The sequence below is a fragment of the Nansenia antarctica genome (genome assembly GCF_963989245.1).
Source record: "Nansenia antarctica genome assembly, chromosome: 10".
NCBI lineage: Eukaryota > Metazoa > Chordata > Actinopteri > Argentiniformes > Microstomatidae > Nansenia > Nansenia antarctica.
Genome location: NC_137680.1, coordinates 19,054,139 through 19,074,938, shown reverse-complemented (window position 1 = coordinate 19,074,938; position 20,800 = coordinate 19,054,139). Strand labels below are relative to the sequence as shown.

The following is a 20,800-nucleotide window of genomic DNA, read 5'->3' as shown; positions in this document are numbered from 1 at the left end:
GGGAGAGAGAGAGAGAGAGAGAGAGAGAGAGAGGGAGGGAGAGAGAAAGAGAGAGAGAAGGAGAGAGAGGGTGAGAGAGAGAGAGGGGGAGAGAGAGGGAGAGAGAGAGGGAGGGGGGGGAGAGAGAGGGAGAGAGAGAGGGAGAGAGAGAGAGCGGGAGAGAGAGAGAGAGGGGGAGAGAGAGAGAGGGAGAGAGAGAGAGAGAGAGAGCAACCTGCACTTTCCTGGTGACGGGCAGGGGGGGCTAGGGACCCTGGGGAGGAGTGTGGGGGAGGCGTGACCTGTGACCTCACAGAGATGGGGCCACGTGCCTCTGTGATGTCATCAGATATGAGCTGAGAGACCACAGCCAGATGCGGAGGACAACGTTTATTGGAGGAGTTCAATCTTGTTTTCTGTTCCCTTCTGACGACCGTGTAAACCTCACCTCACTCAAACCGCTCCAAGCCCGCGTCCAGGGAGTCGGTGTACAAACAGACATTTGCCGGAGAATTAGATCTGTCTCGGAGCCGCGGATACTGGCATTTGGTTAAATGTCACGGTTTAATCCCCGTTCAAAATTGCATCGATCAATTCCGTAGTTTTTTTATTAGATGCATATTCATACGGCCCTAGTCTATGAATGCTCCTCTGTACGACATATCACTCTAGTACACAACGCCTGTATGAGAGACATTGTTGTATAACTGAGTAAGTTCACACCGAGAGTTATCAAGTGATTTGACTTTGGTTCTTTCTCCTGTCATGTCCTAAACGTGGCCAGTGGTTCTGGGTTTGTCTGCCTGACCCCTGTGTTGAACCTCTCTGGGTGTCTGTGGGTCAGGGGGAGGGGCCAGGCCCTCTCTGGGTGTCTGTGGGTCAGGGCTAGGGGCCAGGCCCTCTCTGGGTGTCTGTGGGTCAGGGGGAGGGGCCAGGCCCTCTCTGGGTGTCTGTGGGTCAGGGGGAGGGGCCAGGCCCTCTCTGGGTGTCTGTGGGTCAGGGCTAGGGGCCAGGCCCTCTCTGGGTGTCTGTGGGTCAGGGGGAGGGGCCAGGCCCTCTCTGGGTGTCTGTGGGTCAGGGGGAGGGGCCAGGCCCTCTCTGGGTGTCTGTGGGTCAGGGGGAGGGGCCAGGCCCTCTCTGGGTGTCTGTGGGTCAGGGGGAGGGGCCAGGCCCTCTCTGGGTGTCTGTGGGTCAGGGGGAGGGGCCAGGCCCTCTCTGGGTGTCTGTGGGTCAGGGGGAGGGGCCAGGCCCTCTCTGGGTGTCTGTGGGTCAGGGGGAGGGGCCAGGCCCTCTCTGGGTGTCTGTGGGTCAAGGGGAGGGGCCAGGCCCTCTCTGGGTGTCTGTGGGTCAGGGGGACCATGGTAACCCATTAGACTGACCTCTGGTCTCTAGCCAGGCATCTCAAAGCAACCACAGACACGCAGACAGGCACGCCCACACCCACACACACGCACGCGGGTGCGCACACACACACACACACACACACACACACACACACACAGACACACAGAGAGACAGCCAGAGACCCCGGCAGACCCCTCCACACCACGGGAGGGAGAGAGAGAGGGGGAGGGAGAGAGAGAGAGAGAGAGAGAGAGAGAGAGAGAGAGAGAGAGAGAGAGAGAGAGTGTGGCGTGAGGCAGGATGACGAGTGTCTGACACCAACCAGAGGGGAGAGAGAGTCTCAGACCCCCTGCCCTGAGGGGAGAGAGGAGGGGGGTGGAAAGAGGAGGGTGGGGGGGGTGGAAAGAGGAGGGCTGGCAGCAGGGGTACGGCCACATCAAGGCCTGTTCCAGCACCACCAGCCAGCCCACACACTCACTAAACCTTGAACCACTTTTCATCTCCCTCCCCCCCCTTTTTTTTTTTTTTTACACAGAGAGAAGAAAGTAAAAAAAAAAAAAAAAAGCCACTCAGGAATGCTAATGGGCAAAAGAGCCTGGCTAAGCTCTTTGCTCTTTTGTGATATCTGTGCCTTTTTCACCATCCCCCCTCCCCTCCTTCTCCTTCTCCTTCTCTTTCAGGGGTGGGGGGGGGGGGGGGAGGGGGGGGGCTACTTCCTGACTTACTTGTCTTTTAAGAAGTCCACCACGCGTTTGAAGTCATCTGCGCAGTACTCCCTCTTCATGTCCGCCAGGACGCTGTCGGAGGCCGACTGGACCGGCACGTGGAGGAAGGCGTACACCCGCGGGTGGCTGAGGATCTTGGCCATTTCCTGGAGAGGAGAGGGAGGGAGATGAAACGGGACGCTGTGATCAGGTGGAGGGGGGGTGGGGGGGTGGAATCCCCCCTGGCATGTCACCTCTGTGAGAGAGAGCTTATCCTTTCATTTCAAGCAGTCAGAAGACACACCGTTGGAGCACGTGTTGCGCACACGCACACACACACACACACACACACACACCAGCGGAGGCTGGCGGAGGTAGACATGGGAGGACAAGGGCACCGCCAGTGCACACTGGTGAGAGAGTAGCACCAGGGGAAGGATTATTACGACCATGTGTGATATCAATTCAACTTTTTTCCCTGTTAAAATTACCCATGTGCCTTCACTTGACTGGGGGATTCTAACGCTCGGTCAAGGGGGGTGGGGGGAGGGGGAGGCGGAGGGTAAGGGGGGGAGGGGGAGGCGGAGGGTAAGGGGGGGGGCGGGGGTAAGGGAATCATTCACTGTCATGACTATCATGTACCGAAATCGGCTTCAGCGCCCCCGTCAATCCCAATAAACCCAGAGGAGCACCTTGAGTTTTGGAGGAGCGTCATCTCTCCCCTCCCTCCTGGAGGTGGAACACACTCGCCCCAGAGATGAGCCACATACCGACAGTGACAAGGGTTAGGGTTACCCCCCCACCCCCGCCTCTTTTTTCTTCTCTCCCCATGAATTGTCCCTTTCAATAATTATGCTGTTGCAGTACAGTAATCTGATATTCTTTCTTTGCATGCTTTGCAATTTCACCACCGCGTGGCCCAGTGTTTTCTGGGTAATGGAATGCAGACCCCGTGCGCCAGGGAAAAATGTCACGGCGAGTTATGTCGATTCCCAGAGAGCCCCGGTCTCTCCTCTTCTTCTCCTCCTCCTCCTCCTCCTCCTCCTCCTCCTCCTCCTCCTCCTTCTTCTTCTTCTTCTTCTTCTTCTACTTCTTCTTCTTCTTCTTCTTCTTCTTTTTTGACAGAAAAAAAGTCTCACACCCAAAGCTCGACTCAAACGAGCGATTCTTTCATTTCGAACAGCCGTAAAAACTAAGTGAAGGCAGCTTTTCCCCCCCTACGCTTCACAGGTGGGAAACACACCAGTGAGAGGGGGGGGGGCTCTCTCGTTTGTGCTTTGGCCCCCTTTTTGAGGCCTGTGTGTGTGTGTGTGTGTGTGTGTGTTAGTTGTGAGTTTATCAGTAATAAACACTGCAGCTGAACTGTGTAAATGGGAGCAGGTCTGTTTGGCTCTGACACACAGTTTAATTATCCCTCTCCCCTGAGTGGAGAGAGAGAGAGAGCGGGAGTGCCCCCCCCCCCCCAACCCCACCTGAAGGGACCGTGGCCGTCTGCTAAGACAATCCTGTACCAGGCCCTCGGAAGGATGGGGGGGGGGGGCACAAAACGGATTTGATTCCCTGTAAAGGTCAGTGGAATTTCTCAAAAACAGCGAGGGCATTTGTTATGATGACAGCAAACACGTGACCCCCCTCTCCCCCCGGACGCATGCGCACACACACACACACCTCTGTCCCAGGGCAGGCTGGAGGAGAATAGGTGGTGGGGAACATGGGGGGGGGGGGGACTTCTGAAGAGATAAATGAGGCGGGCCAAAGCCAAGCTCCTCAAACAAGGACCTTCAAACACAGGTCGCCTGGCTCCACCGCGCTACACAATGGAGGACTGAATCTAGGCACGAAGGAGACAATGACAAGGGGTAGGGGGGGGGGGGGGCGAAGGTCAAATGTAGCTGCGCAAGCAATTAAAACCATTCAGATGACAGCACCCGATCCCTATGGCAGCACTTGCCTGGCATATATGACTCCGGGACAAAAGAAACAGCCAGAACCAAAACAAACAAAAAGAAAAAAGAGCATAATAGAAACCGCAGATGACAGATGTTTAAAAGCACACAGCTGCTGGGAGGTTGGTACATCTGGTTCGCCCCCTTTCTCATATTCCCAACTTTAATTTTATAATAACAGCCAAACTTGGCAGGAGAAAGGGAGATGTATTATTTCATTTCCATCTGGAGTCGATGGGAAAGGGAACCCTCTCTGAGAAGTTGTTAAAAGGCCTGACTGACTGACTCCTCTCGGCTGGTTCAGAGGACTGCATTTTCTAACCCACAGCTCGGCACTTGTGTGTGTGTGTGTGTGTGTGTGTGTGTGTGTGTGTGTGTGTGTGTGTGTGTGTGTGTGCGTGTGTGTGTGTATGTGTGTGAGTGTGTGTGTGTGTGTGTGTGTGTGTATGTGTGTGAATGTGTGTGTGTGTGTGTGTGTGTGTGTGTGTGTGTGTGTGTGTGTGTGTGTGTGTGTGCGTGTGTGTGTGTATGTGTGTGAGTGTGTGTGTGTGTGTGTGTGTGTGTGAATGTGTGTGTGTGTGTGCGTGTGTGTGTGTATGTGTGAATGTATGTATGTGTGTGTGTGTGTGTGTGTGTGTGTGTGTGTGTGTGTGAATGTATAGATCTATGTGTGTGTGTGTGTGTGTGTGTGTGTGTGTGTGTGACTATGTGTGAATGTATGTTCCAGCGGACCCTGCCTCTCCCCAGCCCCTCCCAGCAGCCTCTCCACCTGAGCAGCTGGCCGTGTTTGTGATGTAAACGCCACAGCGACAAGGGTTCAAGTTACCCCCCCCCCTGTGTGGAGACTGGGAATGCGTCCCATTTCAGGAGACTATTCTACCGACCCAGAGAAGAGGGGCGGTTTGCACTCGGTTTGCACTCGGTTTGTCGTATGACACCGAGATTGATCAACATTCTGTCGCTTTCACCTCTGTGTTACGTGTCAAATTGAAAAGCGACGCTCCTTTCATCGCATTTCTAAAACGTCGGAATTCCAACAGCCCTCGCTAGCAACCTGAGGACAGCTCCGAGGTCATGTGTTCATACACTTTTCTTCAGGGAGAAAATGCTGTCCATTGTCGTTGTCGGTGAGTTTGAACACAAAAACCGCATATCTTTAAGGACAACCCAAGGTTTCCTCTTCTTAAAAAATCTAATAAAAAAAAAAACGTGGTTGGATAGAGAGTTTCTTTCCTAGTTTGGAAAATGGGGCAAATAACAGGGGAACAGGGGAGTGAAGTGGACTCATTTCCCCTGAGGTAGAGCAGAACCTGCTGTCACACGAGGGTAAGGAGGCTACCGCAGATGTTAATTCTTTCCGAGCCGGCCCAATCACATCTCATAATGTATCATTACCCGACGTCTAATCACTACTAAGAAGAGGAGGAATGATTTTTCCGAAGAATTTGTTGATTGCAACGTCCGTCTTCACAATTAAAACCCATTGTGCTCGTGCACACCCTCCACTCCCCATCACGGCAAGTCTGGCTCCCTTGTACGGCACCACATGGGGTTACACATTAGAGGATCAAAATTAAAAGAATTAATTAGATTGAAGAATACCAGCTGATTAGTAATGTAGACAAATCAGGCCTACTTTCTACTGGGACTATGTAAAGTATCCGAACGAATTAGCGCTGTGTCACACCAGACAGAGCAGGATTATGGGATAGCGGGGAGCGGGGAGCGGGGTAGCACTGAATGGCAAGTGGAGGCGGTGAGAGACTGTATGTGTGTTGCTGGTGTGTGTTTTCACACACACACACACACCGAGGAGCTGCACCCTGAAACCTGTCTCTCCTGGCCTCGCACACACGCCGCTGTGGTGTCCTGGCAACCTCCTACCTGGGGTTATGTACCCTTAAAACACTCCTGTTATTCACATCACTTTTAATGAGGCTAGGAGGCATTGCATCACTGGCAGAGAGAAAGATGTGGGGGGAAATTTAAGAATGTGTGCTTTCAATGTACGGGTTAGCAGACTTAGCATGTATGAACAGCTTGAAATCACATAAGAGAGAAATTGACTGTTTTGGTTAAATGGGATCTGTCGAAAAATGAGGCTGGGAGAAGGATTTTCCCATGGTCCCTTGCAGGAAGCCCAAATGTGCAGATTTCATCAGTGATGTCAGTGCGAGATGTTAAACAGTAACCTGTTCAGTCTGGTCATAATCTCATGAAATAACCCCATGCTCCCATGTGTAATATAGCTTGTACAGTGTGTGTGTGTGTGAGCACAGATTGCCAGAAGATCCTTCCAAGCCCCTTACAAAGGCCAGGACCTAATAACCAAACCACAACCTATCCTTACGGGTATTATCATTCTGCCACACAACTCATTCTTATCGACAACATGGAAAAAAATAAATAAAGAAAAGACAATCTAATTGCAATCCCTTCCAAATTGTATACAGCCAGAATGAATTTAAGTAAATGTGACGGATTAGATCACGCTGATTTCTCTGTGTATCCTCCGAAAAATAAGTGTTGAATATTCAACGTTCTTTCTCCTTTTATCATACTTAATAGGTAACCCGACGTTCATTTCGTACCGTCACAGAAATTGCTTCTTCAAACATCTGATATCTGATACTGTTTGCGATAGAGAAAAGAGGGAAAATGCAGAGTTGTTAATTAAGCAATATCTAATTATCGTCAGTGTTAGCGTCATTATCTGATTGCCCCACCTCAGGTCCCAGACAGCAAGTCCTTTTAATATGCATCTTATTTACCCAGTAAAAGCATCATTTATTGGGCGACGGTAATATGCGCTCCGATCTCATTAGAGCTAGACAATGACGACTCCCCCCTGATTTCAATCGACCAATCCGGCGGCTGCAGACATGAAGGTGGGTAGGTGGAGGGAGGGGGGGGGAGAGGCACGGAGCCTTGCAGATGGCATCGCATTTGAGTGACAGGGGACCCGCGATGGGCACTGGAGATTAATTTAGTGAGGCCAGCTCTCTTTCATGGCACAGCAGACACTGAGACAGTCAGTCGTCCCTGGGTCATCCATCATGTGGGGGGTGACAGCCTCTATCGCCCACGCTTCACGCCTCCTAATGACTGTAACATTATCATCCACTGTCCTGCCCCGGTCCCAGGGGTGAGGCTGTAACAATACACCTAAAGGACAGTCAGGGACAATAACTTAGAAAACTCAAACATATGAGAAGTGTTTCCAGACATCTTCCAAATGTTCCATTGTACTGACCTGTACCGTGTGTGAGAAACCGCCAGCCGTATTATTTTCATGCTAAAATGTAGTTGTTTTTAGACTCCTTCCTGTCAGTCGCCCCGACGGGTGACATTCCTCAAATCAAGCCAGCATGACTTCACATCAAAGCTCGCTCGCTAATTGCATAAAGAGATTTTCGCAAATGTGCACAAAAAAGCTTGATAAACAATGCACTTTTCCGCCTGCAAAAAAGGCTTTTTATTAGTGTATCAATGGAACGGGTGGCGGAATTACCATGCGGGAGCAGTGCTCGGGGGGAGATAACGGGGGGGGGGAAGAAAATTAAGGCCAAACCTAATTCAATTGAAGAGCGCACAATGCGAGCGAGAGATCTCCCATAACCGGAGGGTCAGCGGGGTTGTGTCGGTGATGGAGTCCAGTAATAATAAGACATTATAATACCGCCACTACCTAATGCCCACAGACTTCCAATGAAAGCCTTCCCCCCCCCTTTCATCTCTCACTGATCACGTTAGATGCACATACCATGCCATGATGAAATGGCTTAGCCCAATTGATCTGATAGCAACCAGATGCAGGAGATATGAGGAGAGGAAGGGCTGATATAGAAGCTGCAGCATTCCAAACACGCTAATGCGGTCAGGCAGTTTGCCTGTTTGACGAGCTGCAGAACTGAGAGAGGACGTTTCCAAAATAAGGGAAAACATTTGTTAACATTTTATCGCATCTTGAACTGAATGTGGAATATAAGTGCATAATGATTTTCTCCTTCGTTATATTGCATTTCCCAATGGGCCAGTGAACCTGTATTTCTTGGATAATTGCTGTTTTCCTTGGACCATGTGCATGTGTTTTGGCACACCGTGCCTGAAAAACACAAAATCTGCCAGGGATGAAAAGCTCCACTATCGTGATATTAGAATGGAAAATGGCAGCTCGAGCCAACGGTTTTAAAATAGACTAAGTAGTAAGATAAGGGTAGGGGGGGATTGGAAGATATCAAGAAAATCTGTCTGGGACCTTAAATACACCAATACATTGTATTTAGGCTACATGTAGGCAAGCATGGTGAGTCGCACTGACATTTCGTTCTATCCTTAAATGAACCTGTACACTTCCTGACTATTATCTATCTTCACTCTATCTATATCTATCTTCACTCTATCCATGAAGTAGACCAGTGTAAACAGGTCTTGAACATGCTTATTTGAGATACAAAAAAGAAAGCGCAATACATAATGAATTATGCATCTGCACACTCTGACAGAGGAAATAAACAATCCAAATTCGTCTGCTGTTGGCCATTCCTCATGAGGGCTCATCCTCTCTCTGACCAGAACCCCATCATCAAGACATCCCTTCCCCACCTCTCGGTGACTCGAATCCCCCCCCCCCCCCATACCACACCTGCATGGAAATGAGGCTGTGGTAAATAGTAGGCAGCGTTGGCTTGGCTAGAATCCAGAGGTAGGGATAGGGGGGGTTGCCGCCTAACTCATGCACATGCATACGGTACCATGGCTCACAGGCCCGGGGCTTCCTTCTGAATCAGATTAGGTGGTGTGGCTGTTGCACTGATAACTCCCGTTCTGTAAAAAAATAAAAAACCTGCTTCTACTTTTTTTTTACGTAGCGGGAGATAATTAATCCATTAAAATGTCATTCTGTTTCCTGAGTAAATCCATGTCCTGGAGGTGCGTTAGGACTGCATTTAGCTCATCGTTGTACGTGGCGATCGATGATCGACAGCTCCCTTTTTTTTTCTTTTCTTTTTTTTTAACCCCCCCCCAACTACTGCACATCACCGCCACTTCTAAAATTATCCACCTTTCATTTGTCTCTTCCGACACAGAGGAATTGATTTTTCTAAACTCGTTGGTGGTGAAGAGTGAGGTGTCGGTCAACAGAAATATAACGTGGTTTGGGGTTTTGGCACCGCGAGCCGGGCGACATCTGTCCACAGCCGTTCCCTCAAGCTGTTAATTCTCGGCTGAGTGAGTGAAAGTGAGTTAAAGAGTCTCTCAGTGGGCTTGGTGGCACAGCACTCATGTAAAGCACATTTCCCTCCTCCAGAGAGTGTTTTAACACCTTTTTCAATGGCACTGTATGGTACTGAGGACTAGTGTGTTGTGTATTCTTTCCCCAACTCCTGTAAAGTACATGGCATACAATCACAATCCACAGAGGCAGATTTTTGGAGGGGATTTTTATGGAAAGAGGAGAGGGGAGCCCAACGCGAACAGTCACAGCTGCAGATCCACTCACTTCACTCACTGTAAACTAAAAAAGAGGTAGTGAGTAGATCCTTCAACAAAAAGAGGGTCTTTGAGCATCTGACTTCCCTCTCAACCACGTCAATCAAGTTGTTAGATGAGCCGGAGAATAGAGCTCTGGTGTGACGAGGGGGGGGGTTAGGCTTCGTCTGAGGCAGGAGAGATCTGACAGCTGCTGAGTGAAGGTGCATGCCCTGTCCAACCCCCCCCCCCATTCCCCAGACTCACCCAGATACACATGGTCCCAGCCCCGGGGGAGGGGGGGGTCCCTGGGGAGACCAAGTTAAGGGCTTCCCACATGGTTAGACGGGTGTCTCCCGAGAAGAGAGAGAGATTCTACAGCGGCTGGTTCCCCTGACGCTGAGGCCAGTTCCCCCGGTACCGCCCCCCCACCCCTCCCCTCCCCTCCCCTCACTCTACTTCTTGTAGAACCGTCCCTGGGGAGATGCCATGGTACAGTGCCCCAGACACACAGGACGGCAGGGGGGGGGGGAGAGAGCAGGCCTGACTGGCTGGCTGCAGCAACCATACGGAGCCAGGCCACAGAGGGACTCTAAGGTGTGGAGAGGGGCTTTAATGCAGCCTGAGACGGGAGCTGAGGGAGCCGTGTGCCCAGAGCAGAGAGCTTCAGTCTGCAGATGGCCGCACCAATCAGTGTCAGCAATTCCACCAGTTTCCAAGCTGCTGTGAGTGAGCATTCTGCACAAAAACAACTGCCCGGTGAAAAGGGCAAAATGGAGGGAGAAAGTGAGATTGCTCACAGGACCAGGCAGAATCCACTCTCATTTGATGAATTTTCACTCCTATGACACAGTAGAATCCTGCAGCTAGGCTGTTTTTGGAAACGAAAGAAAAAGGCCACTTTATAATTCATTAGATAGAGAGGGGAAAAGAGCAGAAAACTCAAACGTTCGCAACAACAACTCGTTACGCCTCGATATATTCTCCCTCGGTCGGCGCGTTTAAGACGACATCCGTAGCAAACGCAACAAAGATGACCAGCGAACTCCCTTCAACCCCCCGAGTGCAGTCATCATTTACAAAAACAGAAATCGAAATGGATTCTTTTTTGCATCAATTTGCCGTAGTGTCGCCACAACGGCACATTAAGCCCCTAATGGACAAAAGAGTCCCGGGAGATTCATTAATATGAAAATGGCGCGTGTTTCGGATGAAATTAGCAAACGCCTGTGCTCCAAAATACAAATTGCGCCGGTCCTCCCCGGGGCCTGGGGTATAATTGACTGAACTGTGAGTGTTCGCACATCTCTCACTCCCCAGATTAAAGGCCGGAGTAGGGGGGGGGGGACGAAACATGACTGGAACATGAGAGGAGTAGAGGTAGAGAAATAGGGCAAACGTGCCACCGCAACCTAATCATCCGCCCGGGTCACAGTCAAGGTGGAACCATGTAAGACCCCATACTGTGCCACAAAACATATTAGAGGCTTTACAGCATCATCTCTGCTGTTTTATAGAGGACACAAGGCTCAAGAGTGCTGGGTGTGCTCTGAATTATTCAGAGGAGAGATCCCCGAAACACACCCCTACATCTCTTGTGTGTATACAGGAACAAACTCCCCATCGTATGGATGGATTTTGAAGTAGCTCTCGATAAGAGCGAGGGGGCTTCTTGGTCTAAACGGCTGAAGGTAGATGTATAGCGTCGGTCGTAAGGATGGAAAATAAGAAGTATTGCTCTTTAAAGAATCTATTTAAGTGGGCCTTCGCGGCATGCGGACTGATTCACCACAGATACCAGAGGAAATGAGTTAACAGTGGTAATCATACTGACCTCGTTTTCCACATTGTGCTCATTCATAGAGCCGTTCCAGCAGCAGTTTGTCTTCTCTATAAAACGGTATTGTATAACGGTGCACTCCCCTGAATGAGAGCGCCTGTGTTAATACCAGGAAAACGAAAGATGGCGAATTGTTGGGATTTTAAAAGAGTTCTATTCAGCGGCGGGGGTCACGCCACGGAGAAAAGACAAAGCCTCTTAAAAAAACGTTCAAACCTACAGTCAAGCAGGCGCTGCCGCCTGACCCCTCTCTGGCGTCTCCTCCTCCGCTGCTCTCCCATTGGCTACGCCTCGCAGAACAGAATAATATCCCCTCATAAAAGAGTCGGGGCTCAGATCAATGTGCTCCAGCACATGTGTGGTATAGTGTTTCATTAGGTGACCATCACAGGGAGAGAGATCTGACCCCATTGTCAACCACAGGGCTCTGCAAGCGCATAATCCAGCAGAGAGAGAGGGTGCTTCACGTGAACAGCCTGTTAGGAAATGAGTATTCAGCGTGTCAGCGTGGGTCAGCTGCGACCACAGCCAGCCACTTCTTAAGACCTGGATGTGTCTGTGATAATGAGGTGTGTTCACACTGACCTCTTTAGATCAAGGACAATAAAAAAGGGATGGATCACAGGGAGAGAGAGAACGAGAACTTGGACGTAAAGGTTCAATTTGTGAATAGTATAAAGAAAGTCACTTTTCTAAAGATAAAACAAGGTTTCTTGTTGCTATGAGCTGTCTTCTGTGGTTTCCTTTAAGGGGTACTTCCACACCGAAGCAAATATAAGGCCCTTGGACCACCGTCGGGGAATGTTGGGTAAATTACAATAGTTTCTGTGTTGGGTTTATTGTAATATAAAATACCTCAGATTTAAAGTTTCTTCTCTAAAACTCCATAACTCTTCAAGCCATGGGGCAGGGTTAATATTGCTTTAATGAATAAAAGATACTTAGTTTGGAAAAGCTTCACTTCACCATTTTAACTTAGCTATTGCAATTCCAAAATTGAGTACACTAATTTCTTCTGAGAATATGATCACATCAAAGACGGATTTTTGTAATCATCAGCACAATATCCTGAAAAGATTTAACCTCCAGTGCAGGCCTACTGTAGATGCTGAGCTACTCTGCATTTAAATTGTACTTTAACAGGTTTGCATGAGCGTAGTCCACAGATAATTGTGAAACCTGCCTGAATGGGGGAAACATATCTATACCTATATTCAGATGAGGGCTCTGGCAAATATGAAATGGACATCCATTATTTAATTGATTTGATCCTGAGGATTTTAATAAGGCGCCTCGTTTTTTAGTCCATTTAGTTTCCCGTTGGTTCCCCCTCCCTTCCCAATCGCTTCGTACCCGCTTAACACAAGCCCATCTTCTGTCTGGCAGCTGCTTTGCAATCTCCAAGGCCAGTGACAGAGAGAGAGTTCTAATCACTCTGTTCTCTGCCGCTAGGCTAATGCCTGCTAAACGGTTCCTTATAAAGGGTCTTGATACGCCACAGGAAGACATAGCTTTTGCTGTTGAACTTACAGCCCCTTTTCTTGTACTTTTAAAACCCCACTCATAAAAGGCAAAGTGAGACTGTTCAAAAACAATAGTGAGGGGAAAAAAAGCTTTGCGGCTTTTAAAGTCACAATGTAATCAAATGTCAAGATGAAATGCCCATGAGAGGCAATCTGGACCTAACAGCCACAATCACCAAATGGACTTGTGGTTTTCCAGACTGTCAGAAGTAGAAAATGTGAGTGTTTCTGAAGAAGAGTGCACCTGGCATTTTCTTCACCAATCAAAACCATTTTGTTTGATTTTCCAATATCAGGTGACGCAATACCCGGTGTCATAAAAAAGCACACAAAAAAAAAGATAGTTCTGCCCTTTCAGAGTGACAGGAACTTAACACTTTATCTTCAAAAGATTGAAGGAGTAAGTACTTTGAGGCACTCAAGTTACTTGAAGAATAATTGTCCAAAGTATAAAAAAAAAGCGCATCTGCTGAACGTATGGAGCTGAATATTGAAACTGACTCTAGCAGATGAAACGCTTTCGACTGTCCACCACATATACCAAACCCTACCCTACATTTCTAATTAGCATGTAATTGTTATTTCCTTTCATTAGAAAAAAAAAATCTTCATCAGTTTTTAATTTGAATGTAACAGAGCATAAACGTAACCTACACATATGGGGACAAAATGACAACCTCAATTAACCCTGAGAAAATTAAAACTGCTTCCCCCAGCACTTCTTCCCCACATCAGGAGGATTACCCCGCTCACCCCACCTGGGGCAGAGTGGGGACAGGCAACTATCTCTGGCCATTGTTCAACCAGGGAGGTTACAGGGGCTGAGAATTACCATCCAGCCACTCAAATGAGATTTAATGTTTTACCGTCATAACTTTAGTCCTTCGTGTCCGAACAACGGTGTAATTTCCCCCCATAAAAATGTAGGCTAGCTACTATATTAAACAACAACCTTACTAAACACTAAAACGGGAGGCAAAAGCCTTGATATTGCAATGAATCAATAACGTATTTATTCATAATAACAACATTCAACAACTGCCTTTATAGCAAACTAGTGGGGGTTGACGCTTGGTATACAGTTCTGGGTAAAGCTGGAGGAGCTGTGCTTGGTGTAAACACATGGTGCAGTAAAGGTGAACGTGATGGGCGAGGTGGTAGTAGGGTAGGTGGTAGTATGGTAGGTGTTCTCACCTCTAGGTGCTCCAGGATGTAGGGAGGGTTGGTCATGCCCAGTCTGAGCATGGCCCCCTCTGGGATCTCCTCCACCAGGCTCCACAGCAGGGTGGGCAGGTCTGTGCCCAGGTCCTTCCCATAGGCCCCCGTGTCCTCACTGGTCAGCCAGATCTCACACACTCCCTCTGAGGGGAAAAGGGCAGAGAGAAATCCAATGAGGCCATATCAGTAGCAAATAATACCATAGAATACCATATGGCGCTTTTCCACTACCGGCCCGGCTCGGGTCAGCACGGCTCGCTTCGGCACGCTTTTGAACAGTTCTGGGTATGAGCCTTTTTCCACAATACACAAGAGACCAGGAACGAGTAGGAGGAGCAGGAGATAGTAGGCGGAGTTACGCGTCATAACAGCGCGCCATGGTGGTGACGTATATTCTCACGAGACACAACACAGCCACAACAATAGCAACATGGAGGAACTTGAAGCTATCGTATACTTTTTCCTCGGCATGTGGTATATTATTAACCGTGATTTTTTTGGAGAGAAAGAGAAAGAGAGAGAGAGAGGAAGCTATGTACACATAATAAAGTCATGTTTTTTGAACCCTTAAAACCACTGCCTTCACTTGTCTGCTTTATGAACTGTATGAGCATATGAGATGGCTACTGCCTGATCGATGTCGACACTGCTCGTAGTGAATATAAGCACTTGACGCATGTTTTACTCCCGGTTCACTTCTCGGGGTGGCACCACGGTGGTTCAGGGCTCAAAATGACCGTATACCGATGGTGGAGTTAGCCAGCATAGTCGTGTTTCTACCCCCTTCATAGCCGGTGTTATTAACGGGCAAAGACGGTGCCCGGAGGCACCCTTTGCGGGTTAATAACTGTGGTTTACCGTGGGTTACGGTAAAAATTCAAACGTGTCCCAAGAGGGGAGAGGACAGGGAATCTAGAACCATTTTAATGGTGTCAATACGACACTCTTATCACGGTCGACACAGCGCGGAGCGAATTCCCGGGTAGAAATTGTCTGTCCCCCCGCTGATATCCTCCATGACGTGCTGCTGCTTAGAGCAGTGGGTGAACTCCCGGTTCATTGAGTTTACGGTTAAAAGCATAACTTCTCGGGGTGTCAGCGCGGTGGTTAAGGGCTCAAAATGACCGTATACCGATGGTGAAGTTAGCAAAGGAGTATTGTGTTTGTACCACCTTCACAGCCGGTGTTATTCACGGGCAAAGACGGTGCCCGGAGGCACCCTTTGCGGGTTAATAACTATGATTTACCGTGGGTTAGGATAACAATTAAAACGTGTTCGGATAGGGGAGAGGACAGGGAATTTAAAACCATTTGAATGGTGTCGATACTACACTCCTATCACGGTCGACACAGCGCAGAGCGAATTCCCGGGTAGAAATTGTCTGTCCCCCCGCTGTCAACGGGAGTCGTCAACCAGGAAGCGGCAGCATAGTACATCGCCATAATAGCGATTTTTTGTTATGCTTGTTGTAAATAAAAGTTCTATGATGCATTGAAATGACATTAAACTAAGATAATACGATGGTTATCATATTTGTTCAAATCTTTATTAATACATTACAGAAACAGTAAGTGACATTTTCCTAGAGCGAAATCTGTTGTGGTATTTAAAAATGGCGGTTAGTGATGAAATCTATGAACATGGGATGACGATTTCCATTGACCAATCAACGGTGTGCAGCGTCACACGTCACACGCAGCCTGGCAAAAATGTACCCTTCCCAACTTTCGCTACCCATCCCGAACAAGAACTATTTTACCGTGCCGTGCCGTGCTGACACAGGCCGCTCAATGGAAAAGCGTCAAAGAACAGGGCTGACCCGGGTCGACCCGGGCTGGCACTGTAGTGGAAAAGCACCAATAGTGTACCATATAATAATATCATAGAATACCATAGAATAATACTAGGGATGCACGATATGCATTTTTTCCAACCGATAACCGATGTTTACCCGCTTCTCGTGGCCGATAACCGATATGAGAACAGATATAATTTCACAGTTGATAACATGTAGTTCATGCACACCTGAAGGTAAGAAAGGCTATGTAGTGAGCAAAGATTGATGATTTAATATTCCATAGTGATCTCACCAAATCTAACTTACATCACTATTGTTAACACAACAAAGAGAACACTTCTGACTCTTCAAATGTTGAAATCATTTAAGTCTCTTTCACACATAGTTCCCTGTAACTTCAATGGAATCCCAAGCTGTGCCGTCCAGCCATTTTCGCCGTTCACTCGTGAGTCAAATGCCGGTAGATTCACTTCTTGCTCCCTTTAACACATGTCGGCATTTCCCTGGTTGCGAAATCTAAACTACTAGAACTGAAAGCGGCAGGTAACAGGCACGTAACATCTATATGCTGTATATATAAATAAATATATTTGACTACCAGCAAGACACCGGAGCACTCGTATCTATAACAAACGCGGAGATTGTATGAGCCCCGCGTCAGTCAGCCTTTCCGTAGAAATACATCGCTCCGTTATATATCTAACGTTACATGTTTTAAGGCTGATCTGTGCATGATAGTGCTGCATTATGTTGATCTATTTATATCGATCTATTCTTGCCAATTCCTTATTACCAGTGGAAAGGGGGAAGGCTAAAACACTTTGAATGGAATAGATAGGACTTTCCGTTCAATGGAGGAAGCATGATACTCGCGAGTTCATCTCGCTTTTCCCCCCGTTGATGTATTCAACAATCTAAGCAATCTAATCAGAGCAGTTGTTATTAAGTAATATTATTGATGGATGTGCCATTTTTGATGGAGAGCAGTGAGCGGATGACTGGATGTGAGCATGTATTTGACTAATGCCGATAGATTCGCGTCTTGCTCCGAAACCGGAGCTGTCGGCGCCGACAGGATTTTACAGCGTTCCTTCAAACTATCGTAATTCATGAACTATATGCCCAATCTAAAAAATTCAAACCGTTTCTGAAAGCAGAGAAGTTGCACTTTTTGAACAGTTGAAATTTTTTAGGCTTATTACGGTAGTTCACCGAACTTTTGCCGAACATGTATTGCAAATTGCAAACGCAATCTGCCTCAGAAACTCTAAAAAATGTCCACACCGGGGAAGCCATGTTTCGCTCTCGTCTCTACACTGCGTGGCTGTACGCAGGCGCAGCATCATGAGCGCGACAACCGGAACCGGAAATATTTCCGGCTTCATATTATCGGTTCTATATCGGCTAAAATGTAATAAAACCGATAAATATTTAATAACATTAATTTCGGCGCCGATAATATCGTGCATCCCTAAATAATACCATAGTATACCATAGAATACCATAGAATAATACTATAGAATAATACCACAAAATACCATAGAATACCATATAATAATACCATAGTAATAATAATAATAATAATAATAATAATAATAATAAATTGTATTTGTAAAGCACTTTACATAAATAAATCTCAAAGTGCTAATAGTATAGTATAGTATACCATAGAATACCATAAAATAACATAGAATACCATAGAAGAATACCATATCATTTGGACATGTACATATGACATGATGGGAAATAATTTCTGCTATTTGTTGAACAAATGTTGCAGACACAACGGCACCACCGACAGTACCTGGAAGCCACATAAAGGCAGATAACATAAAGACAGATAACACAGTGGCAGAGAACTTCAGTCAGAGTGGAAAAGCTCGGGTGAAGTGGAGCTAATGCTCCGAGGGATCATTAGACATTGTGAGTAAGACGCATGCGATCGTGAGTGAGCCATAAGTAACAATGATGCGACTATAAGTGGAGAGACATATCGAAACCATTAACATTGATATGAGACTTCTGTGGGCATCTAGGAATAGGAGTAGTGCGGTTTGAGCAATGTGCAAGACATTAAACAGGCAGATCAGGAACATCATAAGATCATTATAAAACCATTGTCTTTATTGCACATTTTCAAAGCCAATTTTTCACCAGCCGATGATTTGGACAAAATGACTATTTTGTCAACAACCGGGGGGGGGGGGGGGGGGGGGGAGAAAGATCGTGCGATAGCTTGATTCATGGAACTCTATTTATACTGTACACGCTTCATAAAACCTGTGAGTAATGACATTGTTCCCGGGTTTGGGCTCTGTCTGACACGAGGATGACAGACTGGGGAAGCTCAGAACAAGTGCTTCGTCTCGTATGTCAGATTCTGGGGACAGTTTGCTTTAGAAGTCTCCCATGTTTACTGAATTGTGCAGACACAGCAGTCATGCAAGCCTCAAGTGGCTCCAGAACAATGAAGAAGAGGGGAAAGAACACAAGGCAGTTATGACATGAGTCTGCTAATTAATATTTACTGGGAAAAAAAAGTTTGAGAAGAGAGAGAGAGAGAGAGAGAGAGAGAGAGAGAGAGAGAGAGAGAGAGAGAGAGAGAGAGAGAGAGAGAGAGAGAGCAGATGCTGGGTTGACAATGACGTGTCTCACTGCACAGCAACAGAGACCTGTTTTTTGTTGTTGTTGCACATGTCAACTTGAGACACAAACACGCATCAATAAACATTTGTTTCGCTTTATTCCAACGAATGTTTCTCTTTTGAAACCACATTGTACTTAAGTGGACGCACGACGGCCGTCAATAGCTGAGCTTAACACGGAGCACACATTGCAGGAAAGTACCGCACAGTACAGAAAGTTCACACTACTTCATACTTTACAGTCATTTTCGCCCGGGCTGCGAAGCCAGGGTAACGGACTGAACTGGTAGGATCTTGGTGTGAGCTGCGGCTGAACATCCTACATCCTGGAGCTCAGGACAGTGGAATTAGATTCAGGTATGTAGTTAATGAGGTCTAGTGGTTTCAAAACCGAGACCTCTTTTCTCTCAGCGGACCTTAGGCTGCATCAATATTCCTAAACACAGACTCCATCCCTTTCGCACACAGCCAGCGAGAACTCAGCATTGATTAATTATCAATGAAATCCTTCACCACTTCTCCCTCAATAATTTACACTATCATCTCCCTGAGGCAGAACACCCAGATCCAGCCACAGTGCTACAAACAAACCATAAATACTAATAGAACAGCAGCATATGAAACAGTCTAGCTACCTACCTTTAAACCCGACACAAGACACACCGCTACTGTAGGTCGATTCAAAAATAATGACTGTCGGCGGGTAACCTAGGCCTTCACTGTAAAATACTAATGTTTCTTTTAGTTCTGGGCATAAATAGAAAAACTGAGGAGGCATCCTGACCTAGACTTCAAATTCAACGCTCACAATTGAAGGCCTGTGAAGGTAACACTTTGAACACTACATTTTTGCATTTAATGAATTGAGTTGTTTCAAAGCAGTGCCTTCTGAGAGCTGGCAGCTATTTGGATTGCATAACTGTTTCAGCTAGGGGCACAATACCTTGCACGTAGCAGGGTAGACTTGTAAAAAAATAAATAAATAAATTAACCCCCAGTGAACTGGTCGGTACGGTATCGTTAAAACACACCAGCAAAACAGGATACAAGAGGCAGCTTGACATTTCCATTACCTGCGCATCGTTAAAAATGATCAATGCCATGTTATTCTGACCTGCCATTGTGTTCTTTCCAGATCAACCCCATCTACAGTTTGATGTCATGCTTTAATGGGTGGGTGTTCGTTTTTTCCTCAAAAAAAAAACTACCTCCAAGCGCTCGCGGGAGAGGGAGGGAGAAAAACCAGTGAGCGGAGCACCGGGTGGAAACAGGGCCGGTGTGGAAAGAGTGTTCTCCCCTCGGCTGGGCCCCGCAGGGTGGGGAAGAGTTGGACCCCTGCAGGGGTGCATCCCCAAACGGGCGGAGGGAGGGAGAGAGGGGAGGGAAGGGAGGGAGGGAGGGAGGGGAGGAAACAGCTGCAGCTGGGGTGCGGAGGCAAGAGCCCGGGAGGACAGCCTAGTGCTTCCTGGAGCACCGACGCTCTCCAATAAAAACACACAGCCGGCTAAACACAAGCAGGAGCAGGCCGGGCTGAGGGGCGTGGAGGAAAGGGGAGGTCGCTGGGTTTGTCTAGGACAGTCAGTCTGCATGTCGGTACTCCTACAGTAGTTTCCTCCGGGCCAACTGTGGTGGCATGACTCTTGACGTCATCGGCAAGGTTTTGGCTTTGCGGGACACCTCCGATGTGGGACAGTGAAAAGGGCAGATGGGGGGGGATGCTGTCTGGCTGTGGTTTCTGTCCTGTTGTCAACCATAACATAACATTAGCTGAGTAGCATGTACTGCGTCGTCTGACTGGCTGTTGCATAAGGAGCATCATGGCTGCTCTCTACAGCTCTCTGTCTCTCTCTCGCAGTGTGAGAGAAGCGCGCTTTGAAGTGCATGCTTTGAAGAGCACGTCAAAGCCAATCAATTCAACTCATTCTGAGGTTTATTAACCAGCATTGTGAAAATGTAAAATCACATTAAACGATACACAGCACACTAACACTCAATAAAATGAATATTTCAACAGCTTAGCGAAAAAATAAAGCTAAATTGTTAATTGCCTTTTGAAAGCCTCACCGAAAGCTGTCGAGCTAGCATTTTGGCCTTTCAAGCCTTGGGTGTATGATTCATTCTCTTTCATCCACTTTAAACACTGTTTACCTTTATATCTTTCACAGAGAAGCAGGCTTCCCCATCAGCAAGGGCTCGAAGAGTCGATAGTTTGAGTCAGAGGAGTTGTTAGCATCTTGAAACATCGGGGACTTAGCTCAGCCCAGGAGCTTTTTTTGCAGAATCCGTTGACACGGGGCTATTCATAAAACATTCGGGAGCTAGAGCCCAGG

The 20,800-nt window shown here is 47.5% G+C and overlaps 1 protein-coding gene across 1 annotated transcript in view; it reads right to left on the bottom strand.

Annotated features, from left to right (window-relative positions):
- The window catches only part of cdkal1 (CDK5 regulatory subunit associated protein 1-like 1), a 341,623-nt gene that overhangs the window by 118,491 nt on the left and 202,332 nt on the right, over positions 1-20,800 (bottom strand). The window contains exons 9-10 of the mRNA XM_080540862.1: positions 14,003-14,169; positions 2,049-2,194 (exon numbers count right to left, since the gene is read on the bottom strand). Coding sequence (XP_080396988.1) covers positions 2,049-2,194; positions 14,003-14,169 — 313 coding nt within the window. The remainder of the gene's footprint in view (positions 1-2,048; positions 2,195-14,002; positions 14,170-20,800) is intronic.